The sequence below is a fragment of the Solanum stenotomum genome, chromosome 5, assembly GCF_019186545.1.
Source record: "Solanum stenotomum isolate F172 chromosome 5, ASM1918654v1, whole genome shotgun sequence".
NCBI lineage: Eukaryota > Viridiplantae > Streptophyta > Magnoliopsida > Solanales > Solanaceae > Solanum > Solanum stenotomum.
This window is the reverse complement of record NC_064286.1, coordinates 52,301,690-52,328,531: the sequence shown is the minus strand read 5'-3', so window position 1 is coordinate 52,328,531 and position 26,842 is coordinate 52,301,690. Positions and strand designations below refer to the sequence as shown.

At 31.0% G+C, this 26,842-nt stretch overlaps 2 protein-coding genes and 1 long non-coding RNA gene across 8 annotated transcripts in view; 2 read left to right on the top strand and 1 right to left on the bottom strand.

Annotated features, from left to right (window-relative positions):
- The first annotated feature begins 381 nt into the window (after window positions 1–381).
- LOC125866046 (UDP-glycosyltransferase 86A1-like) lies at window positions 382–2,832 on the top strand. Its single transcript, XM_049546331.1, has 2 exons — window positions 382–981; window positions 1,845–2,832. Exons 1-2 carry the CDS (start codon window positions 444–446, stop codon window positions 2,762–2,764), a joined length of 1,458 nt encoding a protein of 485 aa, XP_049402288.1. The 5' UTR covers window positions 382–443; the 3' UTR covers window positions 2,765–2,832.
- Window positions 2,833–11,559: 8,727 nt separating this feature from the next.
- Window positions 11,560–26,842, top strand: part of LOC125864653 (12-oxophytodienoate reductase 1) — a 23,210-nt gene continuing 7,927 nt past the window's right edge. Inside the window, exons 1-3 of one of the 6 annotated variants that reach the window (XM_049544680.1) lie at window positions 11,561–12,168; window positions 12,779–13,268; window positions 25,618–25,646. In XM_049544680.1, coding sequence (XP_049400637.1) covers window positions 11,808–12,168; window positions 12,779–13,268; window positions 25,618–25,646 — 880 coding nt within the window. In that variant the 5' untranslated portion in view covers window positions 11,561–11,807. Of the gene's footprint in view, window positions 12,169–12,778; window positions 13,307–19,742; window positions 19,922–24,296; window positions 24,501–25,617; window positions 25,961–26,842 lie in introns of those variants that run through there. The other 5 variants (XM_049544676.1, XM_049544677.1, XM_049544679.1 and 2 more) reach the window with 5 other exon arrangements.
- The window catches only part of LOC125864658 (uncharacterized), a 26,052-nt gene continuing 24,527 nt past the window's right edge, over window positions 25,318–26,842 (bottom strand). Inside the window, exon 2 of the long non-coding RNA XR_007446257.1 lies at window positions 25,318–25,784. This is a non-coding gene — a long non-coding RNA (uncharacterized LOC125864658). The remainder of the gene's footprint in view (window positions 25,785–26,842) is intronic.

Genomic DNA, 26,842 nt, shown 5'->3' with positions numbered 1-26,842 from the left:
TAAAAAATTGACCACCATGTTCGTAGATACTTTTTCCAAATATTAAAGTTATTAATGTGACATCGGATTCCAATTAATCTATTTGCTCTAATTTATTTCTAGTATTTTACGTCCACATTGTGCCAATCTTATTCATTGCCGTCAGGACGGAGCTGTGAGTTCGATCGAATTCAATATATTTTGTTCAAACAATATAATTATATTAATAAATTCATCAATATGTAAATATTAAATTTAAAACTTTACTACTATCACTTAAAATCATCATTATAAAATTAAGATGCCATAAAATTGAAACCCTAACTTCGACTTAAATGGCCACAAAATACCTTATCATCTTTCCTATAAAATGGAGACACAAGGTCACTTCATTTTAGAATAAATCAACCTCTTTTTCCTCACAATATACACTATAGAAAACCTAAATTTACTTCACTATAGAAATGATGAACCAAAGTACACACCAAAAGCCTCATGCTATATTATTTCCTTACCCCCTTCAAGGTCATGTAATTCCTTTTGTTAACCTAGCAATCAAACTTGCATCCAATGGCTTCACAATTACCTTCATAAACACTCAATCAATTCATCAACAAATATCGAAAGCTGGTCGATCGAACATTAATGATAACGAAGGCAACGATCTCTTCTCGGGTGCACGAAAATCAGGCCTTAGTATACGAGATGTGTCTATTTACGATGGTTTTCCTATAGATTTCGATCGTTCACTTAATCATGACGAATTTTTTGAAGCTATCCTGAATGATTTTGTTTTTCATGTTGATGAGGTTGTTGGAAAATTGATGCTCTCAAATCCATCACCAAATATACTAATTGCTGATACTTTTTATGTATGGTCATCAACCATAGCTAAAAAGTATAATCTTGTGAATGTTTCGTATTGGACGGAGCCAGCTCTTGTTTTTAGTGTGTATTATCACATGGACCTTCTAAAGCAAAATGGACACTATGATTGCATTGGTAAGTATCCCTTCGTTTTAATTTAAGTGTTTTAATTTGATTAAATATAAAATTTAATATATATAAAAAAAATATGGTCTTAAATTAAAGATATATATAGTCTTTTAAATCGTGTAGTTCTAAGCTTGTCATGTAGGACGTTGGAATTTAAAAAAACTTACTAAATATAGAAACAAACACTCTTTGTTAAAGCCGACTAAAAAAAGGTAAAAAGTACATAAATTTCTTAGTATTACGAGTTAATTACATCATATTACTACTCTTTTCTAAATAACAAAAATTACTTAAATTTATAGGATCTCGGATACATAAAAAAACCTGTAGATACATAGCTCATGGATTGCGAATGATACATTACTTAGTGGGAGGGATGTATCCGAGAGGGGAGGAGTGTATTCAAGAGGGAATAGAGATGTATTTGAGAGGGGAGAGATGTATCCGATAGAAGATAGGGATGTATCCGATAGAAGATAGGGATGTATCCGAGAGGATACTTTTGTATTATTTTTTTGAATGATAGTGAATTTTAGAGATTATGGTAAAATAAGATATGTATTTATGTAATTTTTCAAAAATAAAATAAAAATAAGACACTTAAATTGAAAGAAAAAGAATATTTAATTTACACTTTAATGGCCTATTATGCTAGCTAGCAGAGCTACATATACTCGACACTTGTCAGGAAAATTACACTGTTTAATTAGATAAAAAGATTTTTTATGTATATATATATAGTACATACTCTTTGACTTTTATGCAATAAAACTTCTTTATATTTTGACACCTTTAATTGAAATTATGACTCTCACTGAGTACTAGCTAGCTTTGTGAATTGTGATTAAATTTTCATGTTTTTTTGCTAGAGAATAAACGTGAGGACATCATAGATTACATACCAGGAGTGAAGGCCATAAAGCCAACAGATTTACCTTCTTATCTTCAGTCTGATGACACAAATATGGTGGTCAATCGAATAATCAAAAGGGCATTCAAGGAGGTGAAAAATGTAGATTTTATTATTTGTAACACTGTCCAGAAACTCGAACCCAAAACCATTACATCGTTACAAAAATATCACTCTATTTATGCAATTGGACCAATTTTCTCCCCTGGATTCACCAACACCTTCGTGTCAACTAGCCTATGGTCCGAATCCAATTGCACCGATTGGCTAGATGCCAAGCCACATGGCTCGGTCTTATACGTCTCGTTCGGGAGCTATGCTCATACTAATAAAGAAACTATAGCGGAAATTGCACGTGGTCTGATGGTCAGTGAAGTGAATTTTATTTGGGTACTTCGTCCTGATATTGTTAGCTCGGAAGAGAGTGATTATTTACCGATTGGTTACGAAGATAATATTAAGGATCGAGGATTAATCGTGCCATGGTGCTGCCAAACGGCTGTAATTTCTCACCCGGCGGTTGGTGGCTTCCTGACTCATTGTGGATGGAATTCGATTATGGAAAGCATATGGTGCTCTGTTCCGTTTATTTGTTTTCCCTTGCTGACCGATCAATTTACTAATCGAAAATTAGTAGTCGATGATTGGAAAATCGGGATTAATCTTCGTGATGAGGGTTCGATTTCGAGGGATGAAGTGGCAGAGAAAGTGAAATTTCTGATGAAAGGCAAAGAAGCAGAGGAAATGAAGCAACGGATTAAGAAAATTAAGAAGGAATTAGAGGATGGATTAGCAATAAATGGATCATCTCAAGTGAATTTTACAAAGTTTATGGGTGATTTAGAGTCCATATTGCAATTAAACCATATTGCAAAATGATTATGCTGTAGCCCCTTGAAATTAAAATAAGAGTTTACGATAAGGAATGGTATAGTTCATCTTTTTTTCTTTTAATACCACTAGACAGGGCGTCTAGCGACTTTTTATTAATATTTATTAATAGTAAGATAAAATTCTCAACGTGAATAAGTACATTATTCTCGCTATTTTGATTTATTTGTGTTAATTTTTTTCTAGTTTGTTTCACAAAAAAGATGTCTCTTCGAAAGAGGGGCGGAGAAAATAATTGGATTAATTAGAAAAAAAAAAACACTGACTGAAACTCTATAAATTTCAGTAAAATAAAAATAAAATTAGCCTAAGTAATGGAGTTCCAGCCATGTATTTTACATATTTGATTCGAAAAAATATGATTCAAAAAAGATAATGAATTAAAAAGGTAAACATATATTTTATTTAAAAAAAATTCATGTGGACAAAAAAAATAAAAATCACGTGACAACAACGAGTAAATCTCACCATTATTAGGTGAGATTGATCAGAGGTAAATGACACCAACAAGTAACAAATTCAAAGGTTAATATACAATAATAAAAAATTTAGATGTATGTGAAATTTAAAAATTATTTGTTACCATCATAAATAATAATTTAAGAATACGAAAATACAAGACTACAACTACTACCTTGGGAACGGAACGCAAAGCTATTACATACGAATAATGAAAAATTAAGAAAATTGTCTATTTTTTATCGAGTGACTTTTAAATGCTAAAAAAAGGTGGTGTGGATCATGGTAAGGTATAAGAATTGTTCCCCAAATTCTTACGGATGGTTTAGTGAAGGATTTGAAAAAAAAATGTTTGAAAGTCATATCACAAAAAAATTCATAGGCTAACACACACGAAAAACTAAAAAAAATCTCTTAATTCATCTTGATTGGCTCTTAATGCTAAAAAAAAGTTGTGTGGATCATGGTGAGGATATAAGAATTGTTCTCCAGGTCCTTACGATTAGTTCTGTAAATATTTTGGAAAAAAAGTGTTCGAAAGTCATATACCAAAAAATCTATGGGCTAACACACGAAAAAATTAAGAAAAATCGTCAAATCCCTATTGAGTGACCCCAAAATGCTAAAAAAATGAAGTGAGTCATAGTGAGACTATAAGAATTGTTCTCCAGGTCCTTACTGATGATTTTGTAAAGATTTTAGGAAAAAGTGTTCGGAAGTCATATCATAAGAAAATTCACAGGTTAACACACATAAAAAACTGAGAAAATTGTCTAACTCATGTTGAGTGACCTATAAATGCTAAAAATAAGGTCTGAATCATGGTGAAACTTATGAATTTTTCCCAGGTCCTTACAATTGGTTTTGCAAAAGTCTTGGAAAAAAAGTGTCCGGAAGCCAAATAACCAAAAAAATTATGGGCTAACACACATGAAAAACAGAGAAAATTACTTAATTCCTATTGAGCGCCCCCTAAATTCCAAAAAAAGTGGTGTGGATCATGGTGGGGCTATAAGAATTGTTCCCTAGGTCCTTAGGGATGGTTCTGTAATTATTTTTTTTAAAATATGTCCGAAAGCATATCACCAAAAATATCATGGGTTTTACATGAGAAAAATGAGAAAATCAGCTAATTCATGTTGAGTGACCCCTGAATGCTAAGAAAATGACATAGACATGGTGAGACTAAAGAAATTGTTCCCCGGGTCCTTATGAATAGTTCTATAAAGGTTTGGAAAAAAACTATCCGGAAGCCATATCACCATAAAATCTATTGGCTAATACATATGCAAAAATGAGAAAATTGTCTAATTCTCATTTAGTGACCCCTAAATGCTAAAAAAAATGGTCTGGATCATAGTGAAATTATACGAATTGCTCCCCACGTCATTGCACATAGTTCTGTAAAGATTTTACAAAAAATAGTGTCTGAAAATCACATCACAAAAAATCTATGGGCTAACACACATAAAAAATTGAGAAAATTGTCTAATTCCCGTCGAGTGGCCCCTAAATGCTTAAAAAAGTGTTGTGGATCATAGTGAAACTATAGGAATTTCTCCACATGTCCTTGCAGATAGTTCTGTATAGTTTTTGAAAAAAATGTCCAAAAGTCATATCACAAAAAAAAATTCAGGGGCTAACACAAACGAAAAATTATAAAAATTGTCTAATTTCTATTGAGTGTCCCCTAAATGTCAAAAAAAAGTGGCATGGATTATGCTGAGGCTGTAGGAATTTTTCTCTAGTCCTTATGGATGATTCAGAAAAAGTTTTCGAAAAAAGTTCCCAAAAATCATATCACCAAAAATTTCATGGGTTACACATAAAAAAAATTATGAAAAAAACTCAATTACTCTTGAGTGACCCTAAATACTAAAAAAAAAAATTGTAGTGGATTATGGTGAGGCAATAGGACTTGTTCTCTAAGTCTTTATGGATGGTTTTATAAGGGTTTTGAAGGGGAAAAAAAAAGTACCCAAAAACGATATCACCAAGATATTTATAGGCTAAAACATATGTAAAACTAACAAAATCGCCTAATTCATATTGAGGTACCCCTAAATTCTAAAAAAAAACTGGCGTGGATCATGGTGAGACTATAGGAATTGTTCATCAGGTCCTTATAGATGGTTCTGTAACGATTTTGGAAAAAAAATATCAAAAAGTCATATCATCACCAGGAAATTCATGGGCTAACACACACAAAAAAACTGAGAAAATCATCTAATTCATGTTGAGTGACCCTTAAATACTAAAAACAATGATGTGGATCATGGTGATACTATAAAAATTGTTCACTAGGTCCTTATGGATGGTAGTGTAAGGGTTTTGGAAACATAATATTCGGAAGTTATATTACCAAAAAATCAATGAGCTAATGCGCACACACAAAACTGATAACATAGTCTAATTTTTGTTGAGTGGCCCCTTAAATCCTATAAAAATGACATAGATCATGGTGAGACTATAGGAACTGGTCCAAGGTCCTTACAGACAGTTTTGTAAAGGTTTTGAAAAAATAATGCCCGAAAGTCATATCATCAAAAAGTTTCGAGGCTAACAGACACGAAAAATTGAGAAAATCACCTCATTCTTATTGAGTGGCCCCTAAATGCTGAAAAAATGGTGTGGATAATAGTGAGGCTATAGGAATTGTTCTCCATGTCCTTATAGAAGATTTTGTAAAGATTATGGAAAAAAATAAATATATGAAAGTCATAACGCCAAAAAATCATGGGCTAACACACACGAAAAATTGAGAAAGTTACCTAATTCTTGTTTAGTGACCCCTAAGTGTTTAAAAATAGTGTCGATCATGGTGAGGCTATAAGAATTGTCTCTCAGGTCCTTACGGATGGTTCTATTAAGGTTTTAGTTAAAAGGTGCCTGAAATCCATTTGATAAAAAAAAAATTATGGGCTAACACACATGAAAAACTAAGAAAATCGCCTACTTCTTGTTGAGTAGCCCCTAAATGCTTAAAAAATGGTGTGGATCATGGTGAGGCTATAGGATATGTTCCTCAGGTCCTTATGGATGGTTCTGTAAATGTTTTGAAAAGAAAAGTGTCCAGAAGCCATATCACCAAATAAATCAATGAATTAACACACATGAAAAATTGAGAAAATCGTGTAATATCTGTTGAGTGGCCCCTAAATGCTAAAAAAAGTGGTGTGGATCATGTTGAATTGCTATAAGAATTTCCCCAGGTCCTTACGGATAGTTCTGTAAATGTTTTGAAAAAAAGTGACCGGAAGTCAAATCACAAACAAAAAATCAATGGATTAACACACATTTAAAATTGAGAAAATCACGTAACTCCTGTTGAGTGGCTCCTAGATTCTGAAAAGTAGTGGCGTGGATCATGTTGAGGTTATAAGAATCGTTCCCAAGTTCTTAGGGACGGTTCTATAAATATTTTGGAAAAAAAATATCTGGAAGTCTTATCACCAAAAATTCAATGGTCTAACATAGAAAATTGAAAAAATCGCTTAATTTCTATCGTGTAACTCCCTAAAGACTAAAAAGAGTGGCCTGAATCATAGTGAGGCTATAGAAAATGTTCTCAGGTCCTTACAGATGGTTCTGTTAAAGTTTTGGAAACAAAAAAGTGTTCTGAAGTCATACACCGAAAAATATCACGGGCTAACACCTACTAACCTACTATTCTAATTATTGAATCCACACCCTCCTATCAATAAGGTCATATCCTCCGTGAGATGAAGTTGTGTCATGTTCTTAGGTCTACCTCTCCTCAAGTCTTCAAATCAACCTATCACACCTCCTTACTGGGGCATCTACACATCTCCTTTTCACATGTTCAAAATAATCTTGTAAACGTCAAGTATTAGACAGACTCGCGCATCTTTTTTTTTACGGAAAAGGGTCAAAATTGCCCCTGAACTATGCGAAATAGACCACTTATACCCTCCATTACATTTTGGGATCAAAAATACCCCCGTAGTTATCTCAGGAGACCACAAATACCCTCAAGAGTTAACACCCCAATTTTTTAGTGACGTGGCAAGCCACATGGGACTAATCCCTCCACCTAAGCATTGCCAACTAAGATTCACTACAAAAGAACTTGACTTTTAGTGGCGACAAAGTCGCCACAAAATCCCAAAATATTGCCACTAAAGGTTATGAGTGATTTTTAGTGGCGACTAAGGCTCCAACAACCATTCGCTAGTAAAACCTATTTTTTCAACAAAAAAATATGATAATTAATTTTCGTTTGCGACCTAATTTTCTAAAATAAATAACTTGCAATATCCATATTAAAAACATCCAATATTATTACGAAAAATAATCAAAATTACTTCTCGATTCAAATCTCCTACTATATATATATAATGCATCATTGTACATTTTATACATTTACATATGACATAAAAATAAAACATATAGTGTCTTCAAACTCCTACTTAATCGATATCATATTTGGTTTTTTAAAAACAATGAAGAAAAAAACACAAAATTAGAATTTAATGTTAAAAACTTTTAGTGACGATTTTCTGCGCTTTTGTGGCGACTGTTGTTGCCGCTAAAGGTCTAGTTCTTTTGTAGTGAATCCTAGTTGGTAATGCTTAGGTGGAAGGATTAGTCCCACGTCAACAAAAAATTGGGGTGTTAACTCTTGAGGGTATTTGTGGTCTCTTAGGATAACAGCAGGGGCATTTTAGATCCCAAAATGTAACGAAGGGTATAAATGGTCTATTTCATATAGTTCGGGGGTAATTTTGACCCTTTTTCCTTTTTTTTATTACGTGTGTATTATCGCTTGACCTTCTAATGCAAAATTCGACTATAGTACAATTATTTCATTTTAGTCATTTTTTTCTTGGTCTCTTACGTAGAATAATAGTACCAACTTATATCGATCAAACACCTCAACTCTAAAAAATAATCCAACATCTTTTCGACAATAAAACAAATCCAGTCCATACATATCTACTAGAATACAAAAAACAATTAACACTACATTGCATGAAAACCTCATTGATGTAGAAACACAACAATTATGAACCAAACTAATCATGCAATTCATTACCATACAATTTGTATGTCATGTAACATACACGTGATTCTTTTTCCTATAAAAAGCTACAAAATTCACTCATTTCTTCAACCAAATCAAATAAGTCTATCACTAAAACTAATCAAACATCAATTTTAATTGTTTTTTTTTCTTCATAATTTTCCCTTATTGTGTGGCCATGGATGAACCACAAAAGATCAAATTTAAAGTTGAGTCAGAAACATCAGAGTTCAATGTGACAATGAAAGAGACAGATAAAGTAAAGGACTTGGTTGAAATTGTCAAAGCAAATTTTGGTGATGATTTGTATTACACACTTGAACACAATTCAATTGAAATGAAAAGTGATCAAGCCTTGTCTACATACAACCTCAAAGATGGTTCAATTGTTAATGTAACATGGTCTGTTGATTCACCTTAGTTAAATTTGGATTATTAAGGCTTCTACAAATACTATATAGTAGTACTACATTTAAGTTAAGTGTTTTTTTAAAAGTTTATGAAGTAAGTCCAAGAATATGATCATGTATTGATGAACATCTTTATTATTATCCTTAGTAACTATGATTAGAAACAACATTGTAATGACCCTATCAAGTTTTATTGAAGAAATATAATTTCAAGTTTCTTTTCGTTAAGCCTCAAGTGAAAATACGGTTATGATCACCCGTCTTTGAATATATTTGCTATCGTGAAATTTCAAATTCTACCTGTAAAGTTTTGGGACATTAATGTTATATGGTTCACTTGTGAAATTTAAATGTGAATTTACTTTCCCTATCTTATAATTCACTTTCTTAACCAATTAAATGTGAATTTTGATGGGGAACTTTCAAATTATAGTTGGAAGCAAGGAAGATCAATGCTCACTCACCCTTGTTGTAGTTGTTGTAAATTTTAATTTTAATGATTGACAAATCAGATGAACGGATCTGATATCTCACGTGCTTTCATGCAAAGTCAAATATTACATTTGTAAAACATATAATTTTGCACATGGGAGGGTGGTAGGGCAGTCTAGCAGTAGGACCACAATGTACTTTTTTCCTTTTCGACCAATGAAAAGAGTTTAACGTTTTACCCTTTGTATCGCTCTCATAGATATGAAGACTAACAAAGAGCAAAACCTAACTTTTGCAAAATTGAAAAGATATTGCTCTTCAAAACGAGGAGATAATTAAGCCAATAAAAAATTTAAAATTTGCACCACATAAAATTTAAATTTATACCGCATAAAATTGTCAAATTCAAGGGACTTAGATCTATTTCACTAAAAAATTTATAAAGTTATGCACCGATAAGTATTACTATTCATAGCAAAACAACAAAAGAGAAGACTTGAAAAATATAAACTCTGCTTCTTATATTTGAGCTCCTCTCTAGTCATCTCGTGAGAAAATAATACTCTTAAGGGTCGTTTGGTTTGGATATGCGTTATGATGGGATAAGTTATGTTGAGATTTATGATGGGATAAGTTGTGTTGAGATTTTATGATGGGATAAGTTGTGCTGGGATTATTTCTTATTGAGTGTTTGGTTTGTTGTTAGGGGTGTGCATCGATCGGATCGGTTTAGTTTTATGTATTATCGATTCGGTTTATCGGTTTTTAAGTACGCTAAACCAATAACGAACCAATAAGATAATTTTTTATCGGTTTTCGGTTTATCAGTTTTGTTCCTTAACGGTTCGGTTTTCGGTTTAACCAATAAAAATATGCTTATAAAACAAATATATGACTTCTCTAATAAGTTTGACACGACAAGATAATAATGTAACTTTACAAAATCTCATAAAATAGAAATAATAATAACAAACATGAAAAAAACTATATATGTGTAACACAAAGAGAAATTAAGAGGAATATGGTTCTTACTTTAGGTTTTAACGATTTGTATAATGTAAAGTTGTGAACTCAAAGTCATAGCGAAGTATGAATTGATGGCTAAATGACAAAGACATAACTATTAAGATATTGAGATTAATATTTACTAATATTTATGTATATGTAAAAGTAGTAAATTACTATAGTCTTAACTCTTAATGGGTTATCGGTTTACCCAATAACCCAGTATTGAAAACCAATATCAAACCGATAACCCGATAATTTTTTTTATAAAACCATTAAGAAATCGTTAACCCAATAACCCAATAGCAATAAACCTATAACACTTTTTTCGGTTCGATTTATCGGTCGGTTCGATTTTTTCACACCCCTATTTGTTGTATTCAAAATAATATATATTGATAAATTTTAAGAACAAATTGTTTGTTTACAAAATTACCCTTCACTTTATTTAATTTTTTTATATTTTCTTTGCGAGCTTTAGTAATTCATTTTTTAAAATAAAATTTTTATTTTATTTAACATAAATATTTTGCTTATATATTCCCATGATAAGTACCATGTGTATTTAAAACTATAACTTTTTCTTATTTAGCTTAAAAATAGATCTTCCCTCTTTAGTTTGTTAAAGAGAAGAAAATTTATGAGAAATCAAAATAAAATAAACATAAGAATTAGTCAAATAAATTCACAAATAAAAATTATATTTATATAGTGTAATTTTTTAATAGAAAAATATGAATAATTATCATAAAAATAAGAATTGGTAAATATTTAAAAATAATGTAAATATACATAAATGTGAAAAATGAGATATAAAAATGATTTAAAGGGATATATTTGTCATTTACCTATTTTATCCCGGGATAAGTTATCTCGGGATTATTATACCACCCAATATGAGGGATAACTTATCCCGGTACTAATTCATAATCCTGGGATAAGTTATCCCAAACTTTCCAACCAAACAAGGAAATAAAGGGTACTTAAAATTTATCATGGAATTAACTCCTCTTATCCATCACACCAAACGACCCCAAAAGTCTTATATTAGATGGGTATCTCACTAAACATATTTGTCTCATATTATCTGATCATTTACTAAATTAGGATAGAATTATTTACTTTTTCCTCATTTCCCCTCTATAATTAATTTGACCTTTAGAGGTTTAAATAAATTTTGAAAATTTGATTTTTTTTTCAAGAGGCTAATTAATATTAATAAAAGATAAAATAATAAATTGATCAATTTATTATTAATTTCCTAATCATCGTGTAAAATTGAAAATGCTCATCTAATATGAAAAACGAGGGAGTAGTGAAAAGCCAATTATTAGAGTTTTACTGCCATCGGATTCCAATGAAGCTATTTCCTCTAATTTATTTCTAGCATTTTACATCCACATATTGTACCACTCATTCATTACCACAAAATACATTATCATCTTTCCTATCAAATAAAGACACAGAGTGGAAAATGTCAGAAAATATTTATGTTTTAGAAAAACAAGCTTTTTAAAAAATTATTGTCTTGAATACTACGCCTGATATGAAATATCATCGGTTGGCTCGGGTACCACACGCCTTGGTACAAGTTATCATTTGGTTGGCTTGTGTCCATTATTGACCAATTTCTCCTTTGTTATAAATATATCCATAATCATTAACAAGAAAGCTTACACCAATGGAAAATAAAGTTGTTGTAGAGAAAGAAGTAGACATGATCCCTCTAATGACTCCTTATAAAATGGGAAACTTTGAGTTATCTCATAGAGTTGTATTGGCACCATTAACAAGGCAAAGATCTTATGGTAATATTCCTCAACCACATGCTATACTTTATTACTCACAAAGAAGTACAAAAGGTGGTCTTTTAATAAGAGAGGCCACAGTTATTTCTGAAACTGGCATAGGGTATAAAGATGTACCTGGTATATGGACAAAAGAGCAAGTGAAGGCTTGGAAACCAATTGTTGATGCAGTTCATGCTAAAGGAGGAATCTTCTTTTGTCAAATTTGGCATGTTGGTAGAGTTTCCAACAAAGGTATAACTCTAACTCTGACTATTTCAGAAAATAATTGTTATTTGAGTGACTCCTTTCTATAGATTTGAATTGAGAAAAAGGGTGATTTTTTGAGACAATAAATATTAATTGATAAATCAACCCTACTCAATTGACTCCATTCTATTGATTTTGAAATAGAGAAGAAGGGTGACTTTCTGAAATAACAATTAACTAATCCCTTTCTATGAATTTTGATGATAAAAAAGAGATGATTTTGTGAGATAATAACTACTCCCATTGTCCCAATTTATGTGAGGTAGTTTGACTCGACACGAAGTTTAAGAAAGAAAGAAAAACTTTTAAAACTTGTGATCCGAAATGAATGATAGAAATTTGTGTGACTGTAAATCATTTCATTAAAGGTAAAATAGACATTTTATAGTTAAATTGTTACTTAATATAGAAATGTGTCATTCTTTTTTAAACTGACTAAAAAGAAAAGTAAGTCACATAAATTGGAACAAAGGGAGTATTAATTAATAAATCAACCTTTGTTAACGAACTCTCTTGTATGGATTTTGAAATCGAGAAGAAGAGTAACTTTCAAAAACAATACTAACCATTAGTTCATAATTCAATCATTGTGCAGATTTTCAGCCCAATGGACAGGATCCTGTCTCTTGCACAAACAAGTTACTAATACCTCAAATTCCTTATGATGGCCTAGATGAACACTTTACACCACCACGACGGTTAACAACAGATGAAATTCCTCAAATTGTGAACGAATTTCGACTTGCTGCTAGAAATGAAATTGAAGCTGGATTTGATGGGGTTGAGATCCACGGTGCTCACGGCTATCTCATCGATCAGTTTATGAAAGATCAAGTTAATGATCGAAGTGATAAATATGGAGGGTCTTTAGAGAATCGTTGTAGATTTGCACTAGAAATAGTTGAAGCAGTTGCAAATGAGATAGGATCTGACCGAGTTGGTATAAGGATTTCCCCATTTGCAAATTATAATGAATCAGGAGACACCAACCCCAGTGCTTTGGGACTTTACATGGTGGAATCGTTGAACAAGTATGACATCGCGTATTGCCACATAGTTGAGCCTATGATGAAATCAATTGAATGTGATGAAAGCCTTGTACCTTTGAGGAAGGCATTTAAAGGTACTTTTATAGTAGTTGGTGGTTACGATAGAGAAGATGGAAACAGGGTTGTGATTGAAGATCGAGATAATCTTGTCGCGTATGGACGTTTATTCATATCTAATCCAGATTTACCAAAGCGATTTGAGCTAAATGCTCCTCTTAATAAGTATAGTAGAGAAATATTTTATACGTCAAATCCTGTTGTTGGCTATACTGATTATCCAATTCTAGGAACCATGACATGATTGGATATCCTTGGTAACTAATGATCAGAAACTACATTGTAATGAATCTATCAAGTTTTATTGAAGAAATATAATTTCAGTTTCTTTTCATTATGCCTCAAGTTAAAATATGGTTATCAACTGTCTTTGAAGATATTTGCTATTGTAAAATTTCAAATTCTACATATGTAGGTTCATTTGTGAAATTTAAATGTTAATTTACTTCCCCTATCTTATAATTTACTTTCTTAACGAATTAAATGTGAATTTTAATCATATATCTTTAAACATTTGGAGTTCAAATAGTGGATTTTGATGGGGAAATTTCAAATTATGGTTGGAAGCAGGGAAGATCAAGGCTCACTCACCCTTGTTGTAGTTGTTGTAATTTTTGATTAATTTGATGATTGACAAACCAGATGAACAGATCTGATTTCTCCAATGCTTTCACATAAAGTCAAATATTACCGTTGTAATTTGTAAAGCATATCATTTTGCACATTGCGGTGGGGCAGTGTTCACTAGGTTCTTATGTATTACAGTATTTATTTTAGAGTCTGTATCAACTAGAGGTAGTTGGTTAAAGAACGTAGGCGATAGAGTTTTTGCAAAAAGTCTTGTAATAGAGTAGCTACTAAGGTAAAAGTCTTACAAAAGAATTATCTCAATTTTTTATTTTTTTAAGTAAAATGATTATTTGTTTCAATTATATATTTCTCTTTTGGGGTATCCAAATCTAAATAACTTAGTTAATTCTATTTATTTTAGCTTTAAATAAAAGAAAGATTTAACCAAAGTAATGAAACTCAAATAATGTATTTTTATAAAAAAAAAATTAGTGTGTGTTTTTATAGTGCACTATTTATTTCAACTGTGCATTATTCTTCTTCGGATCAAATTGTAAAATATTTGTTTGAAATTTTATTTTTTCTTTATATCTTTTTTAGATACAATGATTATTTGTTCTAAGCGTGTATTTCTTCTTTTCCTGGCAAATATGTAAAAAGAACTTAATTAGAATAACATTATCTTTTAGTCAAATATAAAAATATAATCAAAATATTTATTCTAGACTTTTTATAATAAATTTAGCCAGAAAATAACTGATTGAGAAGGTAAAAATATTTATTTTATTCTTTAAAGACGTCACATGAATAAAGTATCAGCAAAACAGCACATGTAACACATTTTCATTAGCTGCCAGCATTTAAAGGAGATCATATACACTTTCAGCTTCTCTCTTGTCATTTTGTGAGAAATAATAGCAAAGCAATCAATATTTGTGACATCGGATTCCAATCAACTTATTTGTTCTAATTTATTTCTAGCATTTTACATTCACATTAATGTATCGCTCATTCATTATCACAAAATGCCATATCACATCTTTTAAAGAGAGAATAATTGAAAATTCAGCGATCAATTATTAGTTTCATTTTTAAATTATTGTCAAATTTAAAAACATCTTTTAACTTGACTAACTATATTTAAATACACTCCTAATCTTGCAATATGAGTTAAATACATCCTTAAATTCTTGTAAAAGTTATTTTCAATACTTCTCTCATTTTTTATGAAGAGTCTCGTGCTTTTAAAAAAGTTTGAGACCACTTGTTATATCACGTGACAGATCAAGGATGTATCTAACACAGTTAGTCAAGTTCAGAGGTGATTTCAATATTTTTTTTTTTATTATTTACGCATGTTTGATTGGTTAAAATATTTGAAAAATAATTTTTTTTTCACTACTCATTGGAAGTGACTTCCCTAGTAAAAGTAACGTAAATAAATTTTATAAGTGACAATTTAAGTTCATCACACAACATTCCTAATCTCAAGCTAGCAGTGTCTAGTATTCACCAAATTTATCCTTAGTTATAAACGTATCCATAATCATTACAAGCTGATTATAACAAGAAAGTTTACACCACTAACAAATGCAAGAATTAATGGAAAATAAAGTTGTTGAAGAGAAACAACANGATTCCAATCAACTTATTTGTTCTAATTTATTTCTAGCATTTTACATTCACATTAATGTATCACTCATTCATTATCACAAAATGCCATATCACATCTTTTAAAGAGAGAATAATTGAAAATTCAGCGATCAATTATTAGTTTCATTTTTAAATTATTGTCAAATTTAAAAACATCTTTTAACTTGACTAACTATATTTAAATACACTCCTAATCTTGCAATATGAGTTAAATACATCCTTAAATTCTTGTAAAAGTTATTTTCAATACTTCTCTCATTTTTAATGAAGAGTCTCGTGCTTTTAAAAAAGTTTGAGACCACTTGTTATGTCACGTGACAGATCAAGAATGTATCTAACACAGTTAGTCAAGTTCAGAGGTGATTTCAATATTTTTATTATTATTATTTACGCATGTTTGATTGGTTAAAATATTTGAAAAATAATTTTTTTTTCACTACTCATTGGAAGTGACTTCTCTAGTAAAAGTAACGTAAATAAATTTTATAAGTGACAATTCAAGTTCATCACACAACATTCCTAATCTCAAGCTAGCAGTGTCTAGTATTCACCAAATTTATCCTTAGTTATAAACGTATCCATAATCATTACAAGCTGATTATAACAAGAAAGTTTACACCACTAACAAATGCAAGAATTAATGGAAAATAAAGTTGTTGAAGAGAAACAACACATGAATATCCCTCTAATGATCCCTTATAAAATGGGAAACTTTCATTTATCACATAGAGTTGTATTGGCACCATTATCAAGGCAAAGATCTTATGGCAATGTTTCTCAACCGCATGCTATACTTTATTACTCACAAAGAAGTACAAAAGGTGGCCTTCTAATAGGAGAGGCCACAGTAATTTCTGAAACTGACATAGGGTATAAAGAAGTACCTGATGTATGGTCAAAGGAGCAAGTATAGGCTTGAAAACCAATTGTAAATGAAGTTCATGCAAAAGGAGGAATTTTCTTTTCCCAAATTTGACATGTTGGTAGAGTTTCCAGCAAAGGTAAATGACTTTTCTCTCATTATTTTAGACATTTTTTATCAAGTCATATTTGATGCTTTTGAGTGAAATATATGTATCACTAAAAATGTATCTTTTGTGGAACTTTGCTAGAGCTAATTGCTCAAATGATCACTCAACTGACTCCTTTCTATAGATTTTGGAATCGACAAATAGGGTGACTTTTTGAGATGATAATTTTTAGTTGATAAAACAATCCTTCTTAACTGACTCCTTTCCTATAGATTTTGGAATCGAAAAGAAGATTGACTTTGTGAGATGATAATTATTAGTAGTTTATAAATCAACCTTTCTTAACTGACTCATTTCTACATATTTTGGAATCGAGAAAAAATATGACTTTCTAATGAAATAATAACTACTAGTTGATAAATCAACCTTTCTTAACTGACTCCTTTCTACGACTTAGGGTGAGACTTTTCTGAGATAACAACTATAAATTGATAAATCAACCCTTCTTAACCGACTCATTTCTACGAAGTAGGATGACTTTCTAAGACAACAACTATTAATTGATAAATTTAAAAACTCCTTTCTACAACTTTTGAAATCGAAAAAGAAGGTTGATTTACTCTAAAAAAATAAGAGTAACTATAGTTAGTTGATAATTCAACCCTTTTTAGCTAACTTCCTTTCTATAAATTTTCAGCCCAATGGACAAGATCCTATCTCCTGCACAGACAAACTATTAACACCTCAAATTCGTTCCAATGGCATAGATGTTGCACAATTTACACCATCACGACGGTTGACAACAGATGAAATTCCTCAAATTGTTAACGAATTTCGACTTGCTGCTAGAAATGCAATTGAAGCTGGATTTGATATATGGAGTTGAGATCCACGGAGCTCATGGCTATCTAATCGATCAATTTATGAAAGATCAAATTAATGATTGAAATGATAAATACTAAAGATCCTTAGAGAATCTTTTTGTTAAGCCTTTAGTATGGTTGTCACCCGTCTTTAAAAATACTTACTATCATGAAATTTCAAATTTGAGGACATTGTTGAGGGGTTATGACTATTTTTTCTATGGTATAGATTGAAAAATACTAATACGCATTGGGCCATCCCTCCAATAGTTAGCCTATGACCTTCTATTTTAGTTCAATGAAAATATTGTTAGATGTTAGGTGGTGTTATGTAATATATTCGTGGTAATAAAAAGTTATAACAGAAAAATATCACAAATCATTTAAAAAGAAATGAAAATTTGAATGATGAGAATGTTTGGTGCGTAAGAGGAGAATGGTAGAGTAGCATACACATTATTTAGCGAGTTTTGAAATGTGCGTCATTAACTTTTAAAAATTCTATTTTTTAGCCGACATGGTGGGTTATTATTTTTAAGTGAAGAGTTGAATAATGTGAATGTTTGCTGGTTAAGAGGAGAAGGGCAGAGCAGCAAACACATCATCCATCGAGTTTTGAATGGTCCATTGTTGACTTTCAAAGATTTTATTTTAGGTGACATGATGGATTATCATTTTTAAGAATTTTCATCCTCACCTTTTTATAGTATTTTTTGTGATCTACATACAAGCAAAAATTTTGTGAAAAACTACTTAATTAGACAAATATTCTTATCGTATTTACTAAATCCCTATATACTTTAAAATAATTGCATATCCCTCTCCTCCCCTTTCTCTCGCTTACTCTCTCCCTCTTTCTCTCTCTCCATCCTTTTTTGTTCGGTTATAGTGTGTATTTATGCATATTTTAATTTGATACTAGATTCATGTATCTATGCACAAATACATTGTATATCAATACATATGTTTGATAGCATATATACATATATTTGAATCATATACATGTATTTATGTACAAATACATTTATTATTAGATATCATATTTATTGATTAAATTGATACTAGGTACACGCGGGGATAATATGCTGAATGAATATAATGCATGTTTGGATAAAATGCACTTGAAGATACATATATTTGAATCAATATTTTTTGATAGAAAATATAATAAAAAAACTATTATTTACAAGTAATTATCACGAATAATAGTGTGATTTGTGTTGTTTCTACTACTTTTATACCCTTAGAGAAATAATAAGATTGAAAAGTCAATTATACATCGTTAATTTATTCTTTTATAGGGATAAGGGTCTGAAAAATACCTCAACTTTGGTCGAATTTGTTGTTGCGATACTAAACTTTCATAAGGACCTATTACCTCCCTAGACTATTTAGTACCGTATTTTTTACCTCCTGAACTATTTAATAGTGTATTTTAAATGTATATATGTGTCCACGTGGAAACATTACTATTTATAATTTTGCATTATTTTTTATGTCCACTTGAGCAAATATATATGTTTAAAATACGGTATTAAATAGTCTAGGGAGGTAATAGGTCCTAATGAAAGTTTAGTATCGCAACAGCAAATCTGACCAAAGTTGAGATATTTTTCAGATCCTTATCCCTCCTTTTATATGTTACTTCAAAAATTGAACCACCATAAGTCAATACTTGTCCAATTCAATCAAGCTATTTGCTCTAATTTATTTCTATCAAACATTTTACGTCCACATTATTTTCCACTCTTATTCATTACCATGAATACCTTATCATCTTTTCTGTATAAAATAGAGACGTTTGTGTGTTTGGTACGCAAAATATTTTTGAGAATTATATTTTTCATTTTTCGCATCTCTGGTTAGTTAAATTATTTTCTCTATGAAAATAAATTCCTCAGAAATAAGAAAAATAATTTCTCTATTAAAGTAAAAAAAAAAACAAATAAGTTTATAAGTGACAATTCAAGTTTATCGTCTTCTCCATACCAGTGTTGAACCCTCACTGCCCACCCCATCCCGCCTACAAATTCATTGAGATAATATATATATTTTTACTTTATATTTTGACACTCCTTAATAAAATTTCTGGCTTCGCCATTGTTCATATAGTGAATGGAGAAAGAAAAAAGTAGTCTCTTATACACCAATTTCTCCTTTGTTATCTATAAATATATCCATAATCAATTTAAAGATTATACTATGACCAAAAAAAATGGAAAATAAAGTTGTTGAAGAGAAAAAAGTAGGCATGATCCCTCTAATGACCCCTTATAAGATGGGAAACTTTGAGTTATGTCATAGAGTTGTATTGGCACCATTATCAAGGAAATGATCTTATGGCAATATTCCTCAACCACAAGCTATACTTTACTACTCACAAAGAACTACAAAAGGTGGTCTTCTAATAGGAGAGGCCACAGCAATTTCTGAAGTGGCATAGGGTATAAAGATGTATCCGGTATATGGACAAAAGAGCAAATGGAGGCTTGGAAACCTATTGTTAATGCAGTTCATGCTAAAGGAGGAATCTTCTGTTCCCAAATTTGGCATGCTGGTAGAGTTTCCAACAAAGGTATAACTCTAACTCTGACTATTTCGGAAAATAACTGTTATTTGAGTGACCATTTGATAGATGAACCCTTCTTTACTGACTGCTTTCTATAGATTTTTGAATTGAGAAAAAGGATGATTTTTTGAGACAATAAATGTTCATTGATAAATCAACCCTACTCAACTGACTCCTTTCTATTGATTTTGAAATCGAGAAGAAGAGTGACTTTCTGAAATAACAATTAACTGACCCTTTTCTATGAATTTCGAACGATAAAAAAGAGATGATGATTTTGTCAGATAATAACTATTAATTGATATATCAACATTTGTTAACGTGGATTTTGAAATCGAGAAGAAGCGTGACTTTCAAAAATAATAGTAACCATTAGTTCATCATAATTCAATCCTTGTGCAGATTTTCAGCCCAATGGACAGGATCCTGTCTCTTGCACAGACAAGTTACTAATACCTTAAATTCGTTCAGATGTCCTAGATGATGAACACTTTACACCACCACGACGGTTGACAACAAATGAAATTCCTCAATTCGTTAATGAATTTCGACTTGCTGCTAGAAATGCAATTGAAGCTGGATTTGATGGAGTTGAGATCCACGATACTCATGGCTATCTAATCGATCAGTTTGTGAAAAATCAAGTTAATGATCGAAGTGATAAATATGGAGGGTCTTTAGAGAATCGTTGTAGATTTGCACTAGAAATAGTTGAAGCAGTTGCAAATGAGATAGGATCTGACCGAGTTGGTATAAGGATTTCCCCATTTGCAAATTATAATGAATCCGGAGACACCAACCCCAGTGCTTTGGGACTTTACATGGTGGAATCGTTGAACAAGTATGACATTGTGTATTGCCACGTAGTTGAGCCTATGATGAAATCAATCCTTGTACCTTTGAGGAAGGCATATAAAGGTACTTTTATAGTAGCTGGTGGTTACGATAGAGAAGATGGAAACAGAGCTGTGATTGAAGATGGAGCTGATCTTATTGCGTATGGACGTTTATTCTTATCTAATCCAAATTTACCAAAGCGATTTGAGATAAATGCTCCTCTTAACAAGTATAATAGAGAGACATTTTATACGTCAGATCCTATTGTTGGCTATTCTGATTATCCAATTCTAGAAACCACGACATGATTGTAATGATCAAAAACTACATTGTAATGAATCTATTCAAGTTTCATTGAAGAAATATAATTTCAGTTTCTTTTCGTTATGCCTCAAGTAAAAATATTGTTATCAACTGTCTTTGAAAATATTTGCTATCGTGAAATTTCTAATTCCACATATGTAGGTTCATTTGTGAAATTTAAATGTTAATTTACTTCCCCTATCTTATAATTTACTTTCTTAATGTGAATTTTAATCATATATCTTTAAACATTTGGAGTTCAAATAGAGGATTTTGATGGGGAAATTTCAAATTATGGTTGGAAGCAAGGAATATCATGATTGACAAACCAGATAAACGGATCTAATATCTCCAATGTGTTCACACAAAGTCAAATATTATAGTTGTAAAGCATATCATTTTGCACATTGCGGTAGGGCAGTGTAGCAATAGGACCACAGTGTCCTTTTTACCTTCTCGACCAATGGAAAGAGTTTAAGGTTTTACCCTTTGTATCGCTCATCTATGAGGACTAACAAAGAGCAAAACCTAACTTTATTTTAGAGTCTGTATCAACTAGAGGTAGTTGGTTAAAGAACGTAGGCGATAGAGTTTTTGCAAAAAGTCTTGTAATAGAGTAGCTACTAAGGTAAAAGTCTTACAAAAGAATTATTTCAATTTTATTTTTTTTAAGTAAAATGATTATTTGTTTCAATTATATATTTCTATTTTGGGGAATCCAAATCTAAATAACTTAGTTAATTCTATTTATTTTAGCTTTAAATAAAAGAAAGATTTAACCAAAGTAATGAAACTCAAATAATGTATTTTTATAAAAAGAAAAAATTAGTGTGTGTTTTTATAGTGCACTATTTATTTCAACTGTGCATTATTCTTCTTCGGATCAAATTGTAAAATATTTGTTTGAAATTTTATTTTTTCTTTATATTTTTTTTAGATACAATGATTGTTTGTTCTAAGCGTGTATTTCTTCTTTTCCTGGCAAATATGTAAAAAGAACTTAATTAGAATAACATTATCTTTTAGTCAAATATAAAAATATAATCAAACTATTTATTCTAGACTTTTTATAATAAATTTAGCCAGAAAAAAACTGATTGAGAAGGTAAAAATATTTATTTTATTCTTTAAAGACGTCACATGAATACGTTAGGGTTTTGCCCTGATTTTCTTACCATAATTTAAGATTTATTTTTCCTTAAAGAAAAAATAAAACATTACCAAAAATGTTTTTACTTTTCTTGAAAGGAAAATATAATATTATTTTATATTTGGTTTATTTTCTCCTTTAGGACTCCTTTTCTAGTAAGAAAAGGTTTTAGCACTCTATAAATATAGGTTTGTTTTCTTCTAACACATAACAATAGCATCCACAATTTAGTTCTTTAAGAATTTTGTTTATGGGGAGATTTATTCTCTCTAAAGTTTCACTGTTTTTTTTTATATTAGTTTTAATTTGATATAATAATATTTTGATTTTTAGTATAAGTTTTTGTTATCTAATTTATCAACTATATAATTTGCAAATTGTAAGCTTCCGCATGACTCCCCAATTCACATTCAGAACCCAACAGAATAAAGTATCTGCAAAACAGCACATGTGACACATTTTCGTTAGCTGCCAGCATTTAAGGGGGATCATATACACTTTGAGCTTCTCTCGTCATTTTGTGAGAAATAATAGCAAAACAATCAATATTTGTGACATCGGATTCCAATCAACTTATTTGTTCTATGAGAAAAGACATAAAGTCATCACTAAAGTTGTTTCGAATTTGCATAAAGACATCTTAATTTTGGAACTGTCCTGTCACCCCACAAAACTTTTTAATATCTTTATAAATGGGCCATTTTGACCCATTCCCTCGTTTGGGTTGTCGCGCGTGATGCTCACTCCTGTAATATTCGTTCAACCCGACTCGACCCGACCCTATTCTTTTAAAGAAAAGTCTTCTCTGTTCTTTTGTCATTTCTCAACTTTCCCTAAAATCACAAAATATAGAAAATTCTTCTCGTTTTCTCTTGGTGTTGATAATCTCGTTGTTGACGTTTCTTGGTGAAGATTAAGAAGAAATTAAACCATAAAAAACTTCAAATTAACGCTTTCTATCGGAAATTAAAAGATAAAACGAATTCCTACCTTATTGCGCTTGGGGAAGATGATGAATTCGTCAAAGAGAGAGCACCAACGCTAATCTTGCTTTGAAAAAAAAGATGAAATCGTAAATTTAGGGCTACCAACGACTTTTTTCTTTTTAAATTTGGAGAAGATGATGTAAATTAATTAAATACTAATAATAAAGAAATAAACTAACACGTGACACTTTTAAACTGGTTAATGGCAATGAAAACACTGCATCACGCGCCTCATGTGCGTGGTAACAACCCATACGAGGAAATGGGTCAAAACGGCTCATTTACAAAGATATTAAAACGTTTTATGGGGTGATAGGACACTTCCAAAGTTAAGGTGTCCTTATGCAAATACAGGACAACTTCAGTGGTGACTTTATGTCTTTTCTCTTGTTCTAATTTATTTCTAGCATTTTACATCCACATTAATGTATCACTCATTCATTACCACAAAATGCCATACCATATCTTTTATAGAGAGAATAATTGAAAACTTAGCGATGAATTATTAGTTTTATTTTTAAATGATTGTCAAATTTAAAAATATCTTTTAATTTGACTAACTATACTTAAATACACTCCTAATATTGCAATATGAGTTAAATAAACCCTTAAATTCTTGTAAAGTTTAAAGTTATTTTCAACATTTCTCTCGATATTTTATTAAGAGTCTCATGCTTTTAAAAGAGATTGATAGCACTTGTTATGTTACATGACAGACGAGGGGTGTATCTAAGTTTAGTTAGTCGAGTTCAAAGGTGATTTCAATATTTTTATTATTATTATTTACGCATGTTTGATTGGTTAAAATATTTGAAAAATAATTTTTTTTTCAGGAAAATAAGCTACTCATTGGAAGTGACTTCCCTAGTAAAAAGTAACATAAATAAGTTTTATAAGTGACAATTTAAGTTCATCACATGGCATTCCTAATCTCCGGCTTACTGTCTAGTTCATCACATGGAATTCCTAATCTCCAGCTAGTAGTGTCTAGGTCATCACATGGCATTCCTAATCTCCAGCTAGCAGTGTCTAGTATTCACCAAATTTTATCCTTTGTTATAAATGTATCCATAATCATTACAAGCTGATTAACAAGAAAGTTCGCACCACTAACAAAAGCAAGAATTAATGGAAAATAAAGTTGTTGAAGAGAAACAACACATGAATATCCCTCTAATGACCCCTTATAAAATGGGAAACTTTCATTTATCACATAGAGTTGTATTGGCACCATTATCAAGGCAAAGATCTTATGGTAATATTCCTCAACCACATGTTATACTTTATTACTCACAAAGAAGTACAAAAGGTGGGCTTCTACTAGGAGAGGCCACAGTTATTTCTGAGACTGGTAGAATGTGCAATGATACACCTGGTATATGGACAAAGGAGCAAGTAGAGGCTTGGAAACCAATTATAAATGAAGTTCATGCAAAAGGAGGAATCTTCTTTTCCCAAATTTGGCATGCTGGTAGAGTTTCCAGCAAAGGTAAATAACTTTTCTCCCATGATTTTAGATATTTTATCAAAGTCATATTTGATGCTTTTGAGTGAAATATATGTATCACTAAAAATGTAACTTTTGTGGAACTTAACTAGAGCTAATTTCTCAAATGATCACTCAACTGATTCTTTTCTATAGATTTTGGAATCGACAAGTAGGATGACTTTTTGAGATGATAATTTTTAGTTGATAAAACAACCATTCTTAACTGACTCCTTTTCTATAGATTTTGGAATAGAAAAGAAGATTGACTTTGTGAGATGATAATTATTAGTAGTTTTTAAATCAACCCTTCTTAACTGGCTCATTTCTACATATTTTGGAATCGAGAAAAAATGTGACTTTCTGAAATAATAACTACTAGTTAGTTGATGATTCAACCTTTTTTAACTAACTTCCTTTCTACAGATTTACAGCCCAATGGACAGGATCCTATCTCCTGCACAGACAAACTATTAGCACCTCAAATTCGTTCCAATGGCATAGATATTATACACTTTACACCACCACGACGGTTGACAACAGATGAAATTCCTCAAATTGTTAACGAATTTCGACTTGCTGCTAGAAATGCAATTGAAGCTGGATTTGACGGGGTTGAGATCCACGGTGCTCATGGCTATCTCATCGATTAGTTTATGAAAGATCAAGTTAATGATCGAAGTGATAAATATGGAGGGTCTTTAGAGAATCGTTGTAGATTTGCACTAGAAATAGTTGAAGCAGTTGCAAATGAGATAGGATCTGACCGAGTTGGTATAAGGATTTCCCCATTTGCAAATTATAATGAATAAGGAGACACCAACCCCAGTGCTTTGGGACTTTACATGGTGGAATCGTTGAACAAGTATGATATCGCGTATTGCCACGTAGTTGAGCCTAGGATGAAAACAACTTGTGAAAAAATTGAATGTGGTGAAAGCCTTGTACCTTTGAGGAAGGCATTTAAAGGTACTTTTATAGTAGCTGGTGGTTACGATAGAGAAGATGGAAACAGAGTTGTGGTTGAAGATGGAGCTGATCTTGTTGCGTATGGACGTTTATTCATATCTAATCCAGATTTACCAAAGCGATTTGAGCTAAATGCTCCTCTTAACAAGTATAATAGAGAGACATTTTATACGTCAGATCCTGTTGTTGGCTATACTGATTATCCAATTCTAGAAACCATGACACGATTGGATTCCTTGGTAACTAATGATCAGAAACTACATTGTAATGAATCTATCAAGTTTTATTGAAGAAATATAATTTCAGTTTCTTTTCATTATGCCTCAAGTAAAAATATGGTTATCAACTGTCTTTGAAGATATTTGCTATCGTAAAATTTCAAATTCTACATATGTAGGTCCATTTGTGAAATTTAAATGTTAATTTACTTCCCCTATCTTATAATTTACTTTCTTAACGAATTAAATGTGAATTTTAATCATATATCTTTAAACATTTGGAGTTCAAATAGTGGATTTTGATGGGGAAATTTCAAATTATGGTTGGAAGCAGGGAAGATCAAGGCTCACTCACCCTTGTTGTAGTTGTTGTAAATTTTGATTTTGATGATTGACAAACCAGATGAACGGATCTTATATCTCCAATGCTTTCACATAAAGTCAAATATTACCGTTGTAATTTGTAAAGCATATCATTTTGCACATTGCGGTGGGGCAGTGTTCACTAGGTTCTTATGTATTACAGTATTTATTTTAGAGTGTATCAACTAGAGGTAGTTAGTTGGTTAAAGAACGTGGGCAATAGAGTTTTTGCAAAAAATCTTGTAATAGAGTAGATACTAAGGTAAAAGTCTTACAAAAGAATTATCTCAATTTATTTATTTATAAGTAAAATNTTGTGTGTTTGGTACGCAAAATATTTTTGAGAATTATATTTTTCAATTTTCGCATCTCTGGTTAGTTAAATTATTTTCTCTATGAAAATAAATTCCTCAGAAATAAGAAAAATAATTTCTCTATTAAAGTAAAAAAAGAAAACAAATAAGTTTATAAGTGACAATTCAAGTTTATTGTCTTCTCCATACCAGTGTTGAACCCTCACTGCCCACCCCATCCCGCCTACAAATTCATTGAGATAATATATATATTTTTACTTTATATTTTGACACTCCTTAATAAAATTTCTGACTTCGCCAT

Bases quoted from the DNA above. Each gene is read 5' to 3' on its own strand.
- LOC125866046 (XM_049546331.1), top strand. From the start codon at position 444: ATGATGAACCAAAGTACACACCAAAAGCCTCATGCTATATTATTTCCT. The intron at 982-1,844 runs GTAAGTATCCCT...TTTTTTTGCTAG, and splicing joins TGGACACTATGATTGCATTG to AGAATAAACGTGAGGACATC.